At 39.2% G+C, this 22,968-nt stretch overlaps 1 protein-coding gene across 2 annotated transcripts in view; it reads right to left on the bottom strand.

The window, feature by feature from the left end:
• gabbr2 (gamma-aminobutyric acid (GABA) B receptor, 2) overlaps positions 1–22,968 on the bottom strand; it is a 316,006-nt gene that overhangs the window by 85,659 nt on the left and 207,379 nt on the right. For both annotated transcript variants that reach the window (XM_041807934.1, XM_041807933.1), the window contains 5 exons: positions 21,792–21,852; positions 10,904–10,984; positions 9,912–10,062; positions 9,505–9,637; positions 6,370–6,477 (listed from right to left, as the gene is read on the bottom strand). In XM_041807934.1, coding sequence (XP_041663868.1) covers positions 6,370–6,477; positions 9,505–9,637; positions 9,912–10,062; positions 10,904–10,984; positions 21,792–21,852 — 534 coding nt within the window. The remainder of the gene's footprint in view (positions 1–6,369; positions 6,478–9,504; positions 9,638–9,911; positions 10,063–10,903; positions 10,985–21,791; positions 21,853–22,968) is intronic.

Raw genomic sequence — 22,968 nt, 5'->3', positions numbered from 1 at the left:
AAAGCTGTTGAATTTCCAGTCACTCCTCATAAAGATCAACACCTGTTTTTGTAGGAACATTTTTTCATACTGTGGCACAAGTAGAATATTTGTCATATTTCCTCAGTGCCCTGTGCATAAAGATCCACTGGTAGGCATTCAGGGATGATTTTGTCAGAGAACGTTTAAAGATCCACTAAGCAGGATCCTATGCTGTGGATCACTAAAGCTCCTCTTTTGTACTGTGAACTTTAGAGGGATGAAAGCCGTGGCCCGTTTGTGATCTTTATTTTTAATAGCGTTTGACTGGCTGCAACGACACATCAAAGGAAAGGTCAGGCCGGTCTGTGTTTGGAGAGTATCACATGGTCCAGATGCAGCACAGTGGTCTCCATCCTCTGGTGGGCTCTAGACCAGATGCATGATTGGATTGTTTCTTTTTTGTTTTGTTATGTTTTTTGATGTACGGTCTTTGATGGTGTTAGTCCAGAGCAAATATAAGCAAGGCAAGAAGCGGGACACAGCGTTTCCAAATGCTGAGACGTTTCAGGGCAGTTTAGAGGAAGGCAGAAGAAGACAGGATCAAATGCTGGGTTCTGATAAAATGAAAGAAAGAAAAGATCCATAGATGAACATAAGTGAAAAATGCACGTTTAAAAAAAAGGCTGCAGTTATCCAAGAAAAAAATAACTTCTACCAAGATGCAAAATGTGTGATATTTTACTGAGCCTGCTAAACCAACAACTATATTATGACTCTAAATCACCTTAGTATTGTGTGCTATTATAACATGATATTATTGGTACTTATGTATTAGTTTGCTTCTTGAGTCTCTGTCTGCTGATGAGTTTGATTGAGGAAAACAGTGCTCAGGTAACCTAGATAGGACTGTGAACATTAAAGAAATTCTCTCTGGCTTTCTGTAACTAAGCTTAGCAAGCCCTACATGTGCACCAATTTATAGAAAATGTCAAGGCAGCCAGCCACCAAGTGGGGAGGACCAACCAATCCTGGGGGCGGGGCTGACTCCCCACATGATATCATGAGGGTAAAATCTGAGAATGGCTTGTTTCAGGACACCTTTTCTGTAAGGGGGAGAAAGAGAGTGGGGGAGGTAATGGATTTTTCTGGAACTTGGGGAGTTGTGGACAGGCCTGGGCCACATATTTTTATTTAAAATGCCTGAAAAGTATATTTTGCATAATATGTGACCTTTAATACATCTGTGAGGTAAAAGTAAAGAGGGTCTGAATACTTTCTAAATGCACTGTTTATACATCGCTTATCTAAATAAGAACAAGGAGACAAAAGTTTTTAGTATTCTACGTTTATATAAAATCTACTATCTAATTTAGACAGTAAATCTCAATCAAAAATTGTCTCAAGTTAGTGTAATTGGATACTTTTGACAAGAATCAGAGAAATACGTCTGCCTAGATTATGGTTGTTGCAGTATTCATACATACAGCATGTAAAGAGTCTGGTTGAAAAATTTGAAAGTCTGCGCACAAAAATGCAGCTCAATTGGACATTTTCAGGAAAGTTCTCGGAGTGAAGGGTCCATGTGAAAGGGGCTGATGAGATTTGGTGAGAATTGCTGAAAAACTTCAAAATAAAACAAGATAAAAGAATGGTTTTGTCAAGGTCAAAAATGACTGTCATCTCTTAGATCAAAGTTGCAAGAAGTAGTGTTGCACTGAACAGCTTGCTCATTATTTCATGACAATTTCAGCTGATGTAAACGTGTGCATATAATCCTTATCTGTGTGCAATCTTTGTATGCGTGCAAGTGTAATGAGCTTGTGTTTGTTAAGCTTCAGCCTCATGTGTGTTTGTGTTTGCATGCATGCATATCTTAACAATGTGTCATTAGGGAGTGCTCAGTAGATAGAGAGACGGACAAGTATCTGCTACAGAGGCTGGAGGGTGAGAGGGGTTATGTAAGGGTGGATTTTTAGTAAGTGTACATCTGTGGTGTGTGGTTGAGTGATTTTAGAGGCGGACATTGATTGACGGCACCCCCCTCCACCCACACATCCTCAGTGTATGTGAGCTCTTAAAGAAGTGAAGAAGTGCGAGTCGTTGTCCACTGAGAGGAACCGTTATTGAACCCCACCTCTGATTTACAATCTGCTCTCTCCTGGTGTGTACAGGGGGGAAAAGGAGGGAGGACGGGGGAGGGAGAGATAAATGAAGGGGCAACGCTGCAGTTTGAAGGAAAGATGGCTTACACTTGTGCTTTTCCTGTCAATGAAGGTGGTCGAAGGAATTTTAGGGCTTGAGAAGCAACTTTTTCTCTCCTGTACTCACTTTTGTGTGGAGTGGGTGTTCAGGTTTGTAAGAGGGCTTTTGTCGCTACAACTTTTAAATCATATCAGAGAGTTGGTGTTTAAGCATGGTTATAATTTCATCGCTCAGACAAGAAATTGATGTTTGTGACTGTTCACATTTACATTAATGGATCCAAAATATCCTGCGGTCTGTGTAGACATGGGAAAAATTCTAGCACCTATGCTTTGAGTAATTACAAAGTTCCTCAGACAAAAGAAGGGATGTTTTTATACTTAGAAAACCAGAGAAATACGCCTCCTGTCTGAGATGTCCCCTAGCCAGAGATAAATGGAAAGTCACACAGAGTCCGGCAGTACTACTGCCTCATAGCAATCTTTTGAGGTGGAGGATTCTTCTTCTTCCTCCAAAGTCCCCTGAAGCAGGCAGTAGTGTTGTGGCGGACTGTGGTGGTCCAGAGCACTACATGTTTGAGCCACTGGCTCAAGCACCAGCGTTACTAAAGTTGGAGCCGAGGTGCAGGAGAGGAAGGCAGTCTCTGAATGGTAACATAATTTTAGAGGTGATAAACATTCTACCTTTTATATAAAGTTTGTGACATAGAGCACTACCATCGGTGCCTTTTCAGAAATGATTTTACATTGCAGATGTCTGTTTGAGCTCTTTTCAAGCCATATAATGCAGATTTTTATCAGCTTGATTCAAATGTTAGAAATAACATCAGCACTGATGTGACTAAACTAAGGGGCTCTTTAATTTTGTGATATTATTAACAAGCAGCAACCTCCAGTCCTCAAAAAATGAAGCAAAAAAATTGCAATACCGTGAGTGTCCACTTGAGGCTGGCTGCAGGAGCACCAAAAGTTCCTGTATGCAACACTAGTTAAACAGCTGTTTTTTACACTAGAAATAAGCTGGTTTACAGCCTGGCTCAAAAAACATGCATGTCTCATTAGCTAGTGTCTTCATGTGCTCTCACTGTACGGGGGGTGAATTTTTTTGTCCCACAGTTGTTTGATTATATTAATGTAAAACCTCACTGTGAACTGATTGGTGCATCTCATTTGATTGACAGAGCAGGCAGAAGAGTTTCTGTCAACCAGAATGCTATCTAGCTAGCTGACAGGAAGCTGACTTAGTGGGCGGGCTGTTCGGTTGATTGAAGTTCAGTTGAGAGAACAATTTCAATATGGTAGCCTCTGCGGACTGGCTTCAAGAGCTGTTTGAGTCCGCCTGTTTTAAGCTGACATACTCACATACAGTCTGTGGTTATTAACCACGACATATTTATATAGTCACAAGTTAACATGGTCACTCGTTAAACCATAACACCAGGCTTTGATGTGTAAAGACGATACATCCTGTTATCTTTGTCGTCTGTATATCAGTCAGCAGCTGTCGACTGATGTTCCCTCCAAGTTGAACTTGTCTGTATGATGAGAATTCGAGCGTATGAATCGTTCCTGAAGTAGGCTTTATTAGGTCAGCACAGTAAGCAGATTCGACAGAATCAATGTAGAATCAATGAGTCTTAAAATCTTTTCTTTTGGGAAAGCAGGACAGCCTGAGTAACTCATGGCTCCACAGACAGTTCAGGCAGTATATAAGTATGTCAGACACAGTATTGTAAACATTACTGACACTAAAAGCTAGCACTGCTAATGCTAACAGCACAGATAACAGGCTCTACACCTCCTGCACCATCAGTGTCTGAGATGGCACACGGAGGAACATACTTGCAGAGGGTCTGCAGTCAAAAATACACTCAGGATGTAGCACAGTATGTTTGAAAATACTGTTTCTGTTACTGGTCTTTGAGGTTGTAGAACTGAAATATGCAGAAGGGGGAGACCTTAGTTCTTGAGAACCAAAAAGAAAAGATTGCAAGATAATTGGATAGGAAGGTTGAGAGAAATGCTACTGAGCTTGGAGTGACAGAAACATCCTGTTTTCCTTGAATAAATACACTGAAAAATACAAGAAATCAAAAGAAGTGTCACTCATTTTAGATGATGTCACGGGTAAGTAATGCAGAGAAACTCAAACAGTTCTGCCTCTTAACCTGTAATCTAGATCTTTCTGTCCTCTTTCCCAACTTGCTTTCACAGTGTCCAACCTACTTTCTCTGCCGTTCGTGCCACACAGTTTGTCTAGTCCCTTTTTCTCTGCCCTGCTTTGCCTTCCTCCTTCTGCCATCCCAACCCTCCCTTCTGCCACTACAGCCCTACACCCTTTCCAAACTCTTTGATCCGTCCCTCTCTTCCTGCTCTCTGTCTCTCTGGCAGGCCACCCACTCTTCCTCCAATATGCAAGAGGGTAAGAAAGAGAGACAAAGAGGGGTAGAGAGAGAGAGAGAGAGATCTATAAATACAAAAAAGGCTGAGTACCGTTACAACACTTGGTGTGCCCGGCACCACTTTATATAACTGTGCCAGTGAAACAGATTGTGTCAGATGTTTAAAAAGCCATTTCTGAATCTTTATTTTTTCTCATAGAGGAGGTTCCATGAGCAGGTGCCAGGATCTGCCAGTCTTTCAGTGTTCGTTAAAAAGCACGAGTGTGAATACAAGCACCCACACACCAGTGTTTGGCTCTCAAACGGCACATGTGAGGCTTCCTGGATACAACTGCTAGGTTTACATGACTTTTAATAGAGATTCTTTGGCTTATATGGACTTGTAGTCATAATATCTGACAGATGTACACAGAAGAAGAAGAAATGAGAGGTCATTGAGCAGATTATTACCAAAAAACATAATATAGGACTAAATTATTGGCCCCTCCTACAGAAATTTCATTTTTAAGTATTTCCTAAGTGCTGTTAAACAGAGCATAGAATTTTTACAGTTTTTCCAAACATCCTAGTTTTACTTTGGATGCTAACATTATTTTACTTTACACATAGAAACAAAATTATTTGACAAAAACCAGAAACTACCAGGGTCTAAATGATGATCCCTCTTTAGAACTGACCTTTATCTTGAGCCATAACACAAACCACTGTTGTTCAATGATGGTCTTAAACTTTGTCATGCTCAAAGCTTGTAAAATCAAGTTAAAATGAGGGTTATCTCCACATTTGCACAGTCTGAGAACTTCAATAAGGGTTTGAGCTGTCCCTGAAGAAAGCATCAGTTTAGACTGGAGAAAAAGAATTGTTGATGCTCACAAACCAGGAGAAGGATCTACAGGTATCACAGCGTTTCCAAGAGTTGAGAACTGGGGTGAGAAGGAACTACACCTCTCTGGCTATAGAGATGTTTTGAGAAAGAAGGGAGAGGAGTATCTCCCAAAGAACATCGTCCCCACAGTGAAAGATGGCAGTGGGAGTTATATGTTTTGGGGATGCAGCAGGAGTGACGTAAAGGTGGAAGGAAATATGAAGAAGGAAGGATATGTGAGGATTTGGAAAGAAACCTCAAGCAGTCAGCAGCTGGATATGGGTCGTCTCTTTGTCTTCCAACACGACAATGACCCAAATCATCCATAGCTCCTACTGAAGTATTACCTCCAGAAGACCAAAGTGAACTTTTTTGACTGGTCTGACCAAAGCCCTGACTTGAATCCCATTGAAAATCTGCGGGGTAAACTGAAGACCAAGTTCCATGCCAGAAGACATGATCCGGAGGAGCTTGAAGGATTGGCCAAAGGAGAATGGGCTGGGATTCCAGGAGTTGCGTCTGAAAAACTCCAACAAACCACTGCAGGCCGTTATCCAGCAAAAAGGAGGCACAACTGACTATCAGCATCAGGGGGATCATCATTTAGACCCTGGTAGTTTTTGTTTTTTGAGAAATAATTTTCTTTCTGAGTGCAAAGTAAAGTAATGTTAGCCTCCAAATAAAACTGGGATCTTTGACAGCTGTTAAAACTTTGTTGCTCAATTCAATACCACAGTTTTCATAGGCGGGCTTATAATTTTGTCCCCATCTCGAACATGTGTTCAACAAAAAAGTGCTAATTGTTGCAGCACACGTTTTATGTTATCAATCAGTGTATTAGAAAAGTGAATTTCTCTGTTACCTGTTAACCTCAGATATGGAAATTACATCTCCTACATCTCTCATGTGCTTGTAATGAATCATGCAATATTTTTCTTACCTTCTTCTTCATCTTCACATTTTTGAAGATGGCATGCACCCTCCAGGTCTTGGCGAACATGGCGCCGAAAGCCGTCGTGTATCCAACAATGAGGATCCATGTTCGAACCTATCAGAACAACAACAACACACATAACAGTGTCACGCCTTAAACTGGTGATCAAGGCTTGAAACAACATCACATCTGGCAGGTATTTGCATATTTCTCTCCAGAAGTTCATTGAAATAGCACCGCGAGGATATCTAAAATAAGACGCTGTCAGATTTATTCTTGATCTCAAAGTGTGGACTTCTGGGAGAATGGCGTTGACTGTTAGAGGCTGTCACACTCCTGAGAGCGTTTCATCTTAATGAGAGACAAAAAGAAGACCTCTTACCGCTGTGGCACAAAGGACACTGCTGATGTGTTTTAGAAGTGTACAATTTGAATATAGATGATAAATTCCAAAAATAGCCACACAGTGCTTTTATTCTGACTGCTAGCTTTGTTTTTATGTGTAACCACCCCTGCAGTACACTTACACACAGCTTACTCTCAGTCAAATCTAGAGAGCAGTAAAGCCAGGCAGGCAAAAAAACAATTACACCATCTATTCTGTAGGAAAGCAGCACATATTGATTGGTGATGAATGCATCAACCTCTGTGCCCCTCTGCTGTAGAGTCTCATCTGAAGCTTGGTTTCAGTCAGGTGGTGGCAGCTTGAGACGTGCCCTGCTTCACATTATTCTGCTGTGTGTGTCTCTGTGTCTGGGAGGGCGCTATCTCAGTGGAAAGTGGTTATCACTGTAATCAAAACTCTTTAATTAATCCAGCATCTACATAGTCACACAGTAATGCTACCTGAGGGGAGACACTTAATGTGCTCTATGTTAGCGAGAGAACCAGAGAGAGAGATTCAATCAGTCTTTCAGAGATCTCAGAGTGCATGTGAATAGCGTTCCTGCAGCGATCTCCATATTTTTGAGTCAATTAGAATTTACATAGTTAGAAAAAAACAGAACGCAAAATTAAACCAGAAGTTTGTATACAAATTTAATCCAAACATTTGACTCATACTGTCTGAATTGTTTTTAGATGACTTAAGAAGGCCTCAGCTACATCTTTACTCCAGCTCTCTTTTACATTTCAAGCCTTTAACAGATACATAAATAAGCTCTGCTGTCATTACAGTACAGGTATTTTACATTCAGCTTCAAATAAAGTTATATTTGATGTTTTTTCAGTGTTTCTCAACATTTTTCTGTAAAAGCACCCTTTAAAAACGTACAAAATCTCAAGTCATCCCAGTCAAATGCACACTCATCCCTATGACTTCCATGGGCTTTAATGTAGTGATAAGATAACAAGATAAATCCCCAAAATCCCAACAAAATGTCTATATGCTCATAAAATGGTTGTGTAGACCTTACTACAATTTGAGCCGATTTAGCACACCTGTTGAACTAAAAAATATACAAAGCATGATTCTTGTACCACTTGTGTGGATAAGCCACATAATTATTTTAATTATTGGATGATTTTAAAGCATTTTGAAGGCAAACTTGACAATGCCACAAAGTGTACCACAGCACCCTGGTTGAGAATGGCTGACTTAGTTTAACAGTGGCATAACAGAAGTATGAGAAGAAGAAGTTAATATTTTTCTTGATTTCAAGTTCAAAAACTTTGCAATCTAAAAAGGTTTTTTAACTTCTTTGACCATTTGATTTCCTCTTAAAGTCAGGTGGAAAGAGTACAGGTCGACTGTACTCAAGTAAAAGTTCAGTTACTTTGGTGAAAAAAGAACACTTAAGTGAAAGTCAAATTATTGGTCTATAAATCTAATCAAATAAAAGTAAAATGTATTAAATTTGAAGTTTACTTTAAGTAAATACTAAGGCTTGGCAATTTAAATTCATATTACATCGCAAAGTGCCAGACTACCCACATTTTTGCAAGTTAATTATAAATAAAAACTTAAGTATCACACTGACAGCAATATTCACACTCTTTGCAAAAACACTGTAAATTTATCTCAAGTAGCTCCCATTTCTCTTGATCACCTTGATTGGAGCCCACATGTGGTAAAATAAATTGACTGTACTTGATATGAACACACACCTCTCTATAGAAGGCCTCACAGCTGACAGTGCATATCAGAGCAAAAACCAAGCCATGAGGTCAAAAGAACTGGCCTTTGTAAGAGAGGTGACCAAGAATCCAGTGGTCACTGTGATTGAACTCCAGAGATCATGTGTTGAGATGCGACAAAGTTCCAGGAGGACAAACCTCACTGCATTATAATGTGGCTTGTCTGACAAGAAAAAAATTACAAATAACCTGCTTTAAATTTCAATATGAAAACCGATTTCTACAAAGTAATGTCAATTAAATAAATGTATGTAAGGTATAGTAAGTGACTGCGTAAAGATTCACCTCCTTCAAGTCAGTATTTAGTAGATTCACCTTTAGCTGCAATGACAGCACTGAGTCTGTGTGGATAGGTCTCAATCAGGCTTGCATATCTGGACACTGCAATTTTACTTCATTCTTCTTTCCAAAACTGTTCAACATCTGTCAGGTTGCACAGAGATCAGGTGTGATCAGCCCTTTTCAACTCCAGCCACAAATTCACTATTGGATTGAGGTCTTGGCTTTGACTCCAGAACATTCATGGTGTTGTCTTTAAACCATTTCTGTGTAGTTTTCTCTGTATACTTTAGCTCATTGTCTTGCTGGAAAAAAAATCTTCTCCCAAGCCATAGTTCTCTTGCAGACTAAATAAGATTGTCCTCCAGGATTTTCCTAGATTTTGCATTAAAATGCTTTTTTGGTGCAGGCTTCTACACACCTTCCAGGTCCGGTTGCCGAGAAGTATCCCAACAGCATGATGCTGCCACCATGCTTCACAATGGGGATGTTGTGTTTGCGTTGATGGGGCAGTGTCTTATGGCTAAAAAAGCAACATTTGGTCTCATCAGCCAAAATAACTTTCTTCCACTTGACCATGGAGTCTCCCACATGGCTTTTGGTGAACTCTAGTCAATATTCGATCTGAGTTTTCTTCAACAGTGGCCTTCTCAAACATGTCAGGCTTTCAACCTGACCTTCTAATCTCTACATAATGTTTTAGAAAGAACAGTTGAAAGGACTTACAGTGCAGAGGGTCTCAAATTCTTTGTCAGAGACAAATCCTCCATCCAGACCAAACAGGAAGATTGAGGCATAGGAGAGCAGACCCCCGAGGATAATCAGGTTGTTCATGTAGGGACTGGACATCTTGATAAGTCTGGAAAAAAAATGGAAAAATATTTTACTTTGGAATGAGGAAGACTGAAAGGGTGAAATAATAAAGTATCTGCAGATGTTTTAAGGTTAATCATTGCTCTTTCCTCTGCTTTTTCCAGGCTTTCATTTATCTCTCTCACTTCCTTCTCCTTGAACAGCGACTCATTTACTTTCACAGCACACCTTACATTTATCTAGTTCACCTTCACCACATCGCCTTCATCTAATCCCTTCATCCAGCCTCCTCTCCTCTAAGATGAATGCTGAATACTGACCTGTGGTTGCGGTTCTTGATGTTGAAGAAAAGGAAGGCTCCTGCCATGAGCATGCCCAGTATAGTGATGGTGGACAGGATGCTGTAGAGGGGCACGTTGATGTGACGTCGCTGCAGACGCACGAACGTTCGATCTTTTGGGGGCTCCACACCTGAGAGGAAAAGGAAGAAAAATAAGTCAGCCTCAAACCAACATATGCTTTATAAAATGTTGTTTTCACAGTGTACTTTGTCGTCTGAAATTACAGAGAATTTGAACAGCACTGGGTTTTTTAGTGCACTCAGAGAGGTTTTCTCTTTCTTACAGTTCAAGCCTGCCTCCTTCAAATCTTTACCTCCAACCAGACAAAAATAGTGACAATGCAGCATGCAGACATTCAGCTATTTGAGAGCCATTTCCTGGTCTGCAGCTTCCCCAGCTTGAGTGCAGGTCTCTCTCTCTATGCACCACAGTCAAGTTCTTGTGGTCAGATGCTGCACTTTCTTATCTTTTGCTCTATTTTTCTCCTGCCAGTGTGCCAATCAATAGCAATGGCATCATCTTACGCGTCTCCACTTACTGTGGTCAGGAATGTGGAAACAAGCGTCTTAGGTACCGTTCTTTATGTGGGGCAAAGTGGAGGGGATGGAGGCGAGGAGAGGACAGTAAAGGAGAGAAGAGCCAGGGGGATCGAACAAATTACAAAGTATGTCAACACAAGCAAACACGCAAAGGGTGAAAAATGGAATGGTAAATAATTTATTACGGCGAGGACAGTTCAGAACGGTAAAGCAGAGTGGGGTTCCCTATGCAGGGCAATGGTGGTGTGTCTCTGACTGTGTGTGGTTGTGTTAAAGTGTCTGTGTGCTGGAGGGACTTTGGGCTCAAGTGAACAGGAGAGAAGAGTGCTTAAGTGTTTAGTGATGGGCCCTAAATGCATATAGAAACTCTATTTCTTCTTCAGTGAGTTTTACATCACTCCCACAGTCGCACGTATGTCGACTTCCTCTTACCTTGGAACCTTATGGAGTTATTGATGAGGTCCAGCACATCAGCAATGGCATTGTATTCTCCAACCTTTACTTCCTGGCCCTCTGTTGGAAAAACACAAACATATGTAGATGTGAATTCAAAGATATTGACTAAAACTGCTTCCTGGATGACAACAACCTTTTTATTTCCAAATCTGAGCTGTTTAAACACTTTGGAAGCAACTACTGTATGTCTGCTGTGCAAAATGGACTTGGAACAAAAACGTGACCCTGCCGGTCAACAGCATAAACAGCTGTTTAAAGGTTGGTTTAAACTCATTACTTTTTTTTAAGTTCATGATGAGTCAAAGATCCTGGCTGTGGTGTTGAACAAGATTAGAGAAGTAGCTGTAAATCATAGCTGTGTAAACTTGCCAATATGGCAGCCAAAGCCAAGCTAAATCAATGGTAACATCAAGCTTTTCAAAATTAAAGTCTCTAGTTGTTAAGGTAGAGACAAAAAGTAAACCTATGAGTGCACGTAGAAAGAAGTGAGCATAAAGAGACTTAAAAAATAATTTTTCTGTGATCATATACTCAGACATGAGTTGAGTTTGCCATCACAGGCTTGTTTTAGGGTGAGAAGGGGGTTGTAACACAAGATGCATTCAAATGTATGATCTCTTTTTAATTAATAATTAATTTCATGCCATACTGTTACTAAGAAGGGCAGGAGAAATACCATAATATGACATTTAAGCCATAATGCCCAGGCTTACAGCACAGAAAGACTTGCCTCACCACACCATTTGGGAACCTTTGACAAAGATATTAGACATACATTTAACAAGTCCGCTTTTGAGTGTATGTTCTTGGTGCTGCAGTTGATCTTGTGAAATCCATTTACTGACAGGCTTTATAAACCAATAAAAAGATCAATAATCATTAATTATTGATAAAAAGTGGATTCATTGGTTTTAAACAGGGATCTCAAGCTCTCACTTCCATCCCTCCCTCCACCTCCCCCCTCCCACAGGGGCACACCTGATGTCAAAAAACACGTCTACATTTCTTGTAATAAAAACAGGATTCTATTACAATGAAATATCTTGTTAGGCCTAAAATAAATATGACATCCCTGGGCATGTCCAGCAGCTTCATCAAGCTTTTGGTGACCAGGAGCTTTGGCTGCTAAAGGGAGCGTGGATAAAGAACCCAGACGGTTTCAATAAGATGGGCACTGCAGTATTTTTGAAGTTTAGAGCCTTGGTTTCCAACCTGGGATACGGGCACCCCTGGGGAGGAGGGGCACCAAAGATGTCAGGGGGGTACTGGGCCCTCTCTGCTCTGACACAGTCAAAATTGGATGTGCATATACATTTTTTCAAACTATTATTAGAGACATAATTTACAACAGCATGTAAGGGCCAGCCAAATGGTCAAAAAGAGGATCTCTTAATGTTTGTGAAAAAGTCACATTTTTTGAGATTATAGTCATTTTTTACAAGAAACCAAACTCAGTATTTAGTGTTTCAAAGGCTGTAAATACACAGGGAAAAAACCTTGAAATTCATATCATCAAGTTTAAAGGGGTCATATATTTTGGCATCATAAACTCAAAAAGTTTTTAAAGTCATAAATCAAATTAAAATCATAAAACAACATTATACTGTTGCACATTTTCAAGAAACTAAACTGAAAACTGATAACAGTGGTTGGACAAACACAGTTTACAGAAATGTCTCTTCCAAGTCCAGATAATTACGATATTGTCATTATTCTGGGCTAAAATCACAAGTATATTCTTACTGATCAGTCCCAGTAAAGTATAATTTGATTAGGCTCTCAGCTGCAGCTGACTTCCATGCAATCGGCTATTTTTTACTTTGTAATGTCAGAAATTTTAAGTTTTGGTTAATGTGAAAATGCAACCATAAAGTAAAAAAATCCCTTTAATTTCTTGTAAATGTATCACTGTTTAAGCTTGAAAATTGAGTTTGTTTTAATAAGCAGACCCTCATTATTATGTTATTCTTAGACTGACCTTAATACAGCACTGTAATATTGCTTAGTTCATACATTGATCTTTGTAAAGATCGTTCAGTAAGTTGGTCCATTACGTTAGGATTTTTTAAAATAAAATAAATCAAAATTTTCCAAGTGGATCATAGCTGAGCTTTTCTTGGATATGGGGGGGGGAAGGAACCACTGGTTTGGGGCCTCATTACAAACATCCAGGGCTCAGTGTGGGCCTACCCTATAATGCCGATAATAACATGCATCCCTAGTTTTAATGGGAAATGATCTCAACAGTCATTACTGAGCTAAACATAGAGAAAAGTGTAAGAAGTACCAGGGAGGAGACAAGAGTTAAAGACAAACTAAAACCAATTCAGACAGTCTTTGGACACCATGAAGAAATGCCTGAATCTTGCACAGTCCAGCATAACGGTACAATTCATTCAGACTGTAAAATCACGGCAACTTCTAAAACCCATCAGCAATTTAACCCCATATTCCTGATGTATTACTTCAGGGCACTCGGTAGGATTATTATTCTAAGTTTTCCTATTGGAAGTTTTTAGATGGAGCATAATAAGGCCAGGAAATTGTGTTTTTTTTTTTTTTTTGTTTTACCTTCTGTCTCAATTATCAGTTTATTTCACCCTAAGGAAACATGGAGCGATAAAAAGCAGATATGACAAAAACAGCTGTGATAGCACCAAATACAAAAATCTGCAAATGACGCTGATTTTTGATGCATTCTATTAATCAATGTCAGAGGGAATAAAAATGCAACGGTACCTTTGTATTTCAACTATACTGTTTTTTTGAGAGACAGCATAGTGGTTGGTAAAAAACGCTGTCTGTGTTGTTGAACTCAAACATAGCTATTTTAGTATCGAGTGATTTCTCTTTTAGAAACAACCATGAGTCCCTCAGGTGTAATATTGGAGGAAGCATGACCTTGTCAGACAAACCTGGGCGTCTCTCTGCTTCACTCATCAAGATTACTCACTTAGAGAATACACCAGAGACAACAGCTGAGGAGAAGAAGACAACCGATTATTCTGGTTCTTTTTTAGACCAACTACAAACAACCTGCAATTTCTTCTGGCGTGCAAGCACAATTCTGTCCCTGTTACCACTCTCACAGGCCCGCTGAACTCCTCAGCAGCCCTGTCCTTGACGAGGAAAACGACAAATAGCATCAGATATTGTAGCATCACACAGCGTCATGTTTCCCTCACTGCTACGCTCCACCAATCACCTCATTTGATCTCCAAATCTGGCATCAAAGTGTCGGTGCTGAAAATGTTGGACAGGCTGTGTGAGACGATGTCAGAACAGTGGATTTTAATTGCATACAAAATCAGGGAAACAATGTAGGATCAATAACTGTATTTTCCTCGACCACATCCTTTGTTGGGATGTGAACAGCAGAAGAGATTCTTTTTCAGCTCTCTTCTTTTGAAATGCTAAAAGACTGCGTCTCCTGGGGGAATACAGACGGCTGTAGCAAACAGAAAAACTTAACCTGCCTGGCCAATGATGTTTTGTGCCTTTTTGTTTGATTAGTTGTTTTACACAACTCTGAAACCATTGGGGCACTGTCGCAACATTTTTCAGTACACATCTGACATGTTAAACTCAATCTGTCTTTGTCACTTCATAGTAAACATGGGCACTTAGGTATGTTGACCCATTTTTCAAACTCCTACTGCTGTAAATGCTCATTAGTGCACAAACCTGAAGCTGAAATTGCCCCTAAATAAATGGCCGGTTTAATCCTGATTAAATTACATACAGTTTAACAAAAAATGCTGTGCAAAACTACATTATTAAAATTCTTGGTGATTGCATATCAGAGCAAAAACCAAGCCATGAGGTCAAATGAACTGCCTGCAGAGCTCAGAGACAGGATTGTTGTCAGGAACAGATCTGAGGAAGGTCACAAAAACATTTCTGCTACACTGAAGGTTCCCAAGAGCCTACAGATTTCTCAAGAACTGATGGTCACTCTGACTAAGACTTCCAATGATCTGGGCTTTATGACAAAATGGCTCGACGAAAGCCTCTCCTCAGTGCAAAACACATGAAAATCCACTTGGAGTTGGTAAAAAAAAAAAAAAAAGCAACCAAAGACACTTAAACTGTGAGAAACAAGATTCTCTGGTCTGATAACACCAAGATTTAACTGTTTGGTCTCAGCTCTAAATGTTGTGTCTAGAGGAAACCAGGCACCCCTCATTACCTGTCCAATACCATCACATCACAAACATGGCCTTTGTATTTCATGGTGGCATTGGTATTTTTTGCAACATTTGTACATGATTCTAACTTGCTCATCTATTTTTCACTAGTATCTCATTTTAATTGTATTCCTGTGAAATTGCACTTCTTAATCTGTTTTGATTTTTACTGGGTTGTGTTGATCTGGTCATTATGTGCTTTCTTTTATTTTCAGTTTCAGGCATATTGCCATCTTGCACAACGGGAATGTGATATATATTTCAGCTGTGAGGTCGGTGCGATATTACTGGGCAGGTGCAATATAAATTTTTACCTGCAACACCCTAATTTATCTTTTGACACTGTGGACCATTGTCTGTCTCTGTGAATTGCCTGTTTGTTTTTTAGATGGATAGACTGTGAGCAACTAAGTTGCACTTTTGTCCATGGCAAATTCTACTCAGGGAAGAATACAGTTCATCCTAATCCTTAACATTGAAGCATGGTGGTGGCAGCATCATGCTGTGGGGGTGTTTTCAGCAGAAGGGGACTGGGAGTTTGGTCAGGGTTGAGGGAAAGCTGAATGGAGAAAATTACAAAGATATCCTCAATGAAAACCTGTTCTGCAGCTCTCAGGACCTCAGAGTGGGCCGGAGATTCACCTTCCAGCATGACATTGACTCTAAACATACAACCAAGACAACACAGAAGTGGCTTAGGGATGACTCCCTGGAAGACCTGATAATGGCTGTCCACTGGTCTTCATCTGACCTGACTGAGCTTGAGGGGATTTGAAAAGAAGAATGGCAGAAAATCCCCCAATCCAGGTATACAAAGCTTATTATGTGATATTCTAAAAGACTTGAGGTTGTAATCACTGCCAAAGGTGCTTCAACTAAGAACTGAGTAAATGGTGTGAATACTCATGTCAATGTGATATTTCAGGGGTTTTTCATGAATCTGTAAAAATGTCTGAAATTCTGTTTCATTGTGGTAAACCGAGAGTAGATTAATGAGAGAAAAACTGAAGATGGTAGCATCAGACTGCAACATAAACCTAAAAAAAAGGAAAGGGCTCTGAATGTACTGTATATCAATGAGAGCAGAGACTGAGGCTGGTTTCAAATCAGAAATATCAAAGCTGTAACTGCTAGTCCTCATTTGCAGACTCACTCATATCATGCTGAATAATAGGCATCCTTATTAACACAGTCTGTTCCACCTTAGCAGCATTAATTTTCAGTCTTTTTCCATGCTGTTAACATCAGTGTCTTAGCCAGCCACAATTTTTGTCATGCCTGATTAGTCAGAGTCTAACATGAAAAAAAACATCTGCTTCATCTAAAAACACAGGAGGTACAGCTGAGTGATTTTCTTTAAGTTAAAAGGACTGTCAGAAGATGTTTGCCTGGAAGTAAACCGACAGCTGTGAGGGTGTTGCTTGTTCAAACATCCACAGAAGAAGATAGGAAAGCAGGAAATTAATTCTCACTTGAGGGGTGCACTAGATAGTAAATCCTAACATTTATCTCCAAAGATCCCAAACATCTTAACCTTTTACCTACACATATCAAAACTGCAGTTTATGGATACAGTTATTCTCCCACAGAATGACACGGGCCATGTTTCCTTATCTAGTATGCCTGGAGGGTTGTTGATTCAAAATCTGTTCTCAGAGGGATGATGACATCGACAAGACCTCTGGTGGTGAGCTATCTCTTATCCTCATGAGAGACAGTGGGAATAAGAGCCATTGAGGCCTCTGACTAAGAACGTCTGACAGGGTAAAATGGAGGATCACAGATGATAGGGTCGTGTTGAGGATCAGTGCCTTTTGAAATATTCAAGCTGGGGTTGTCCCTCCTCTTCTCTCCATCCAGCTCAGGCTCTCGCTGTGTCAAAAGGGTGACAAATGTGAGATTCCCTGACAAGTGAGGAGGAAGTGATAGAGTGAAGGTTAAGGAGGGATGGAGGTGATATAATAATGCTGGGAGAAGATGGAGAGATAGCTGTGGTGCAAACCTTTCTCCATTTGACTGTTCCCATAGGAGTATTATGAGAGTACCCTGTCCCTGGTGGTGCTCCTCCTACTGCTGTTGAGTTTTATTCTTGTAGGTGACCTGTAGCCAAGACGATTCGATACACATCTCGATTCACAGGCTATGGTTTGATTCATGGACGATTCATTAAAATACAGAAAATTCAGTTCAATATGATCTGATTTGACGCAATCAAAATAATTTTTGCTGTATCAAAATTGAGGAAAAAATGGGAAACAAGATAATATCATAGTCGTCTAAAAGTCATAATAGTGGCTTTGAGTTTATTTATAAAAGAGAATTAAACCTCAGGAACTCGTGCAAAAATTCTGACATCAAGTTTCTGAAATTAGGTTTTCATCTCATACACCTGCCCAGGGGTGTCACTTTGACGGTGAATTGGGAGATGCATATTAAAATGAGTTTTACTGGTACATTAATCTTTGTCCCTCTGTACTTCACTGGCTTTATCAATACAGATAACAGTAAAAATGAAATATAACATTTGCAGCACAGATTAAAGCTAATTTAACAGCTGAAGGAGATTTGAGAGTGAGTGTAACGTCCCATGTCCTTGGAGCTGGGAGTGTTTTGTTTCCAACTTCAGCTGTGAGAAGAGCCATCGATAAGAGGAGGACTGTACAGGACTATCCACAGTGGATACCCCTGTCTTTCTCCGGGACTACTCCAAAGAAACCACGTTGATTAGATTTTACTGCTTTAATGGAGGTTACAGTTGAGATCATCAGGTTATGAGGACTAATCTGGGAGTTTTAATGTGGTATCTAGTTAGTGGAGCACCTGTAGATATTTGTTGGGATGATTTGCTGATGTTGTCAGGAGAGGATATTATCTGACTGTTTTAAGCTGCTAAGCTATAGTGGTAGCTAATGCGCTAATGGGCTAACTTGAAGCTAATGTTCTAATGTAAAGATAATTGCTGTTAACTTACACAAAGACAACTACAAGCATGTTTTTCTGCTGTTTTCCCTCCAACTTGGCTTCTACTGTCTCAGTCTCGGTTCAAGTTTGGAAAGAAAATGAGTCCCTGTGTTTCTGTTTTTATATGTTTTATTGCTGTTAAATGCAGCTTATAGGTCAAATATGGCTGTCTAGTGTTGACTTTAGAAAGGCTTCAGTACTGTGCTATGTCACATTTTCACTTTGATTACTTTATTCTTATATTTCATTCCTTCATTTCTCTCTTGAGGTTTCTTTCTTTTCTCTCCCTTGTTTCTTTCTTCCTTGCTTCCTTCCTTCCTTTCTGTCTTTAGCTTTCTTTCTTTGCTTCTTTCTCTATGACCCTTTCCTTCTTTTTGTCTCCATTTTTTCCTTTTATTCTTCCTATTGTACCATCCTTCTTTCCTTCCTTCTTTCTGAGTTCTTTTTCTTCGCTTCTCTCTTTCAAAACTCATTCCATCTTGTCTTCTTTCCCTTTATCCTTTCTTCTTGTCTGTCTCTCTCTTTCTTTGCTTTATTATTTCAATGAATTATTCTTTCTTTTTTCTGTTTATCCTTCCTTCCTTCCTCCTTCTTTACTTCATTCTGTGACTCTTTCCCTCTTATTTTTCTTCCTTTTGTTCCTTCCTTCCTACCTCTTTCTGTCTTTGTTTCTTTCCTCCTAAAACTCAATTCTTCTTTATCTAGCCCTTATATCTACTTGCCTTCCTTCCCCCCATCCTTCCTTACTCTTTCAGCCTGTCTTTTCTTTCTTTCTTAATATCTATCAGTCTGTCATTCTTTATTTCCTTTTAATATATTATACATATTGTCTTTTTTGCTCCCTTTTATCTCCTGTTTGTCTGTTTGCTTGTTCCTTCCATCCTTCCTTCTGTCTTCCTTTCATCTATCTTTCTTTTCTTCTTTTATTTTTCCTCCTTTTTTATTCATATGGTACCAAATCAGAACAAAGACAAACCCAATGATGGTCATAAAAATACATAACTGCTTCTTTGAATTGTTTTCCAGGACTCGTTTGCACATTTTAACTGTGTTAAAAAGGTATTAAACAAAAGACAGGATGTTACAAAAAGGGACATAAATATGGCATTTATTCTGCAGTCTTATTTACACACACTGAAGCAGCCAGAAGGATGGAGCCCTCTGCAGTGTGAAAGATAAGATGTTTAAGCAGAGCGGACTGAACCATGCAGTGAGCTGCATACAGTAGCTGGGATTCCCCTGAATCAAGATTCTATCTGTGGGTAATTCTTCCCCTCAGCACACCCTACAGGCTCAAAAACAACCTCAGGGTGATGCTGTGGGGACAGAGAGTACTGAGGCAGGGTTTTAAGTGGGAAAACTCAGCTGTCCAGACAGATGACTTATTAAACTGAGGAGATCGAGCATAGAAACGTGGCCTTGCAGAGTTTAAGACTCTCCCACAATGGTGTACACAAACAGAGAGGATTCTGGGGAGTTCTCTTACCAGGAAACTAACTGTCTCAAAGAATTTCATGCAGCAGCCACAAATTGCTTGTATCATTTTCCTAAGCCTGCTGAGAAGATGTCAGGTCAAAAGCAAGAGTTGATTCTTCTGATGTGATGAAGACTGAGGCCTCGTCCTCATGTATGTAGGGGTTTTCCCTCTCTTTTTTTTGAAAATAACCCTATCCACAAAAACCTTGTTCTCAAAAACATCTCCGTCCACGTGGAAACCAAAGAATGCCTGCTACATGCTGTGTGGAGCTCGCCATGCCAACATTAGTCAGTTCTTCACTGTGAGGCTGAAGCTCAGACACAACAAAATGTCCTTATGGAGAACTAGTTGTCTAGTGGGTTCCAGCTTTTTGTGATTGGAAGACGTAAGGGAATGGCAAACACGGACTTTACCAGATTAAGATTTTTTTGCAAGACCCTCCTGATATATTTTATGATCCAGTTACATTGATGACACAGCTATATGCATGCTGCGTGCATGTTTTAACAGAGGTGGGTAGTAACGCGTTACATTTACTGTTACATGTATTTGAGTGTTTTTTTTTTTAAATCCTACTTCTGAGAGTAGTTATTGAGTACTTTTTACTCCTACTCTGTTACATTTGTGATTAAATAAACAATACCTCTACTCCGTTACACTGGACATGCACTGGTCGCTACTTTTACTTGTCTATAATTCATTTTCATTCATCATTTTTTTACACTAAGCTGAGCTTTTACATTAGAGTGAGGTAAAATCCTCAGCACTTGCAGGCTGCAAAGACACATTTGTGTCAGTGATAAATGATGTCATGTGTCCAACCACCTATGTAACTCTGCCACAAATGTGATTTTACACGCCATTTAACGTTACATCAGTGAAACTATTATCGTGTGTGTGTGTGGCATATCTCTTATATCAGTGATTATACCTAACATGGTTATAACGTGGAGCTAGTAGGCCAAATTTGTTGAGTGATAATCAGGATTAAAATTCATAAATTGGAGCTGAAAAGTAAAAATTGAATAAAAAAAGGGCAAAAAGTCAGAAATGAGGCCAGTTCATAAGATTAATTTCATAAATATGAGCTAAAAATCATTAACACATGATAAAATGAATATAATGTGATTAAAAAGTAAGAACCACAAGGTATAAATTCATGTATGTGAGATTAAAATCATCATGTAGAAATAAGATAACTATTATGAGAGAAAGAGTGTTTTTTTCTCATTAAATTACATTTTTCATCCCATAATTGTGATTAACAAACATAACTTGACTGCCGCTTTATGTATTAAGTTTTTTATTTCTTTTACTTTTGGCATGTTATGATACTTTATTTCTGACAATGTGCAGTTTACATTACTACCCCTGAATAATATGTTGTAATGCAATATGTTTTAATAAATTGCACAAAATGAAGTTACTCATGAAGTTACTCACTACTTGAGTAGTCTTTTAATAAGGTACTTATTTACTCTTACTCAAGTACTTATTTTTATGTGTAATTTTCTTCGACTTGATTAATTATTATTGTTAAGTAACAGTACTTTTACTTGAGTACTGTAACTATGAACTCTACCACCACTAGATTTTAAGATAAAAATGTGATAGCATAGACGAGAAAATCCCAATATTATTTGTTATTGTAGTATGGAAAAGTGTTCTTCTAGATGCTGGCAGTGCAAATATTAACAGTCTCTGTTCTAGTGTTACACTAGGCCACTGGTTCCCAACCTGGGGTCTGGGACCTGGGGAGGGGGGGTGCAAGGCTTTGTCTGGTCTGAGGTTGTTGAAATTAGGTTTGCAAATATGAAGGAAAATAAACAGTTTATACAATGTTTTTTTGGTTAGATAAACCCGTGAAGAGCCACTTTTCTAAATAAAAAAATTAAAAGGATGTTGATTTTTGGCAACAATATGACGATCTAATTTTTTTGTTACCTGCATATTACAGTCACTTACATGCACACATCATTCGATCAAATTGTTAATTTGCTAGTTAGGGTATATCTCAAGTAAAACAGCAGGAAGTCTGGACCACAACCTCTTTTGCTGAATATATGAGAACATTTGTGGTCTGAAGTGAATTCAGCTGATATGTCAATACAGAAAAACAAAAACAGTATTGAAGTCTCAAAATGAGCTTTTCCATTCAAAATAGAATGATTCAAGATTACATGAGCATTTAAAACCTGATGAGGACAATCTAATCTGAGGGGTAGTGAGGTCTACTTACCTTGAAACTGGTTGAATTTTATCGTGCCCATCCTCTCCCCATTACGAAACATGACTTGGCCCTAAAAGAAACAAGATAACAAGAAATTTTACTTTAAACACAACATTAAACATTAAAAACATACTATAAATATATTAATTAATTCAAAATCCCATTCTACTGAGTCTGATGCAAGTACGCTTATTTCAATTATGCACAGAGTCTCTCTTGGCAGGGACAAGGTCGAGTCTCGGCTTCTGCACATGCTGTATCTCATTTGATTAGAAGTGGCCAAAATTGATCTGTTTATAGAGGTAAACAAAATTATCTTTGAGCCAATTCATTCGCTAATATCCTTGGAACAACATCAGATCAGTAAGACAGCCTGCTTTAACTGTTTACTGGCACAGATCTGGGCTCAGATGCACATTAAAGGCGACTGTTAAAGTGGAAACACAAGACTGCAAAGTTCCCTAACTGAAGGGGTTTTGAACTATATATACCAGAATTTTCCTTCTTGCCAAAAATGTCCTTTAATGGCAACAAATGACCAAAATGACAGTAGAAAGTATTTGATTTAAACTCCACAGGAAGAGCAGAAGCAATCTGAGCCAGGGAGAGTCTGGCAAGCGCCACCAGGGTAGACAAAAGCAATTCAACTTTATGGCAATATCGGACGACATATTCAAATCAATTTGGCTTCTGTCGCTTCATCTCTCCCGTGTTCTCATTTTTTTTCCTCTCTTGTTCTATTTTCTCCTCTCCTCTGTCTCTTTATCTCACTCTCCCCTCTTCATCTACCACGACTGTTCAATTAATTCAGGCCGCCATCTGCTTACACAGCTCCTTAATTACACATTTAACTGCGTTTACATATTACAGGCTGCCGAACAACGGTGAGAGATAGACAGATGGACAAATGGATGGACGAATAGATAGATAGATAGATAGACAGATAGATCGATAGACAAATAGATAGATAGATAGATAGATAGATAGATAGATCGATAGATCGATAGATAGATAGATAGATAGATAGATAGATAGATAGATAGATAGATAGATTGCATTTGCATTTTGTGATTAAAAGACAGCTGAGGGGGAAATGTGGTGAAGGAAGCTTCAGAGCCAATTTTGCCTCAAAAAGACTGCGAGCTTTGAAGTAGCAGCGCGGGATCCCTCCCCTCTGTTTGAATCC

This window comes from Cheilinus undulatus, linkage group 16 (genome assembly GCF_018320785.1).
Source record: "Cheilinus undulatus linkage group 16, ASM1832078v1, whole genome shotgun sequence".
NCBI classification, from domain to species: domain Eukaryota; kingdom Metazoa; phylum Chordata; class Actinopteri; order Labriformes; family Labridae; genus Cheilinus; species Cheilinus undulatus.
This window is presented reverse-complemented; position numbering and strand designations above follow the sequence as displayed.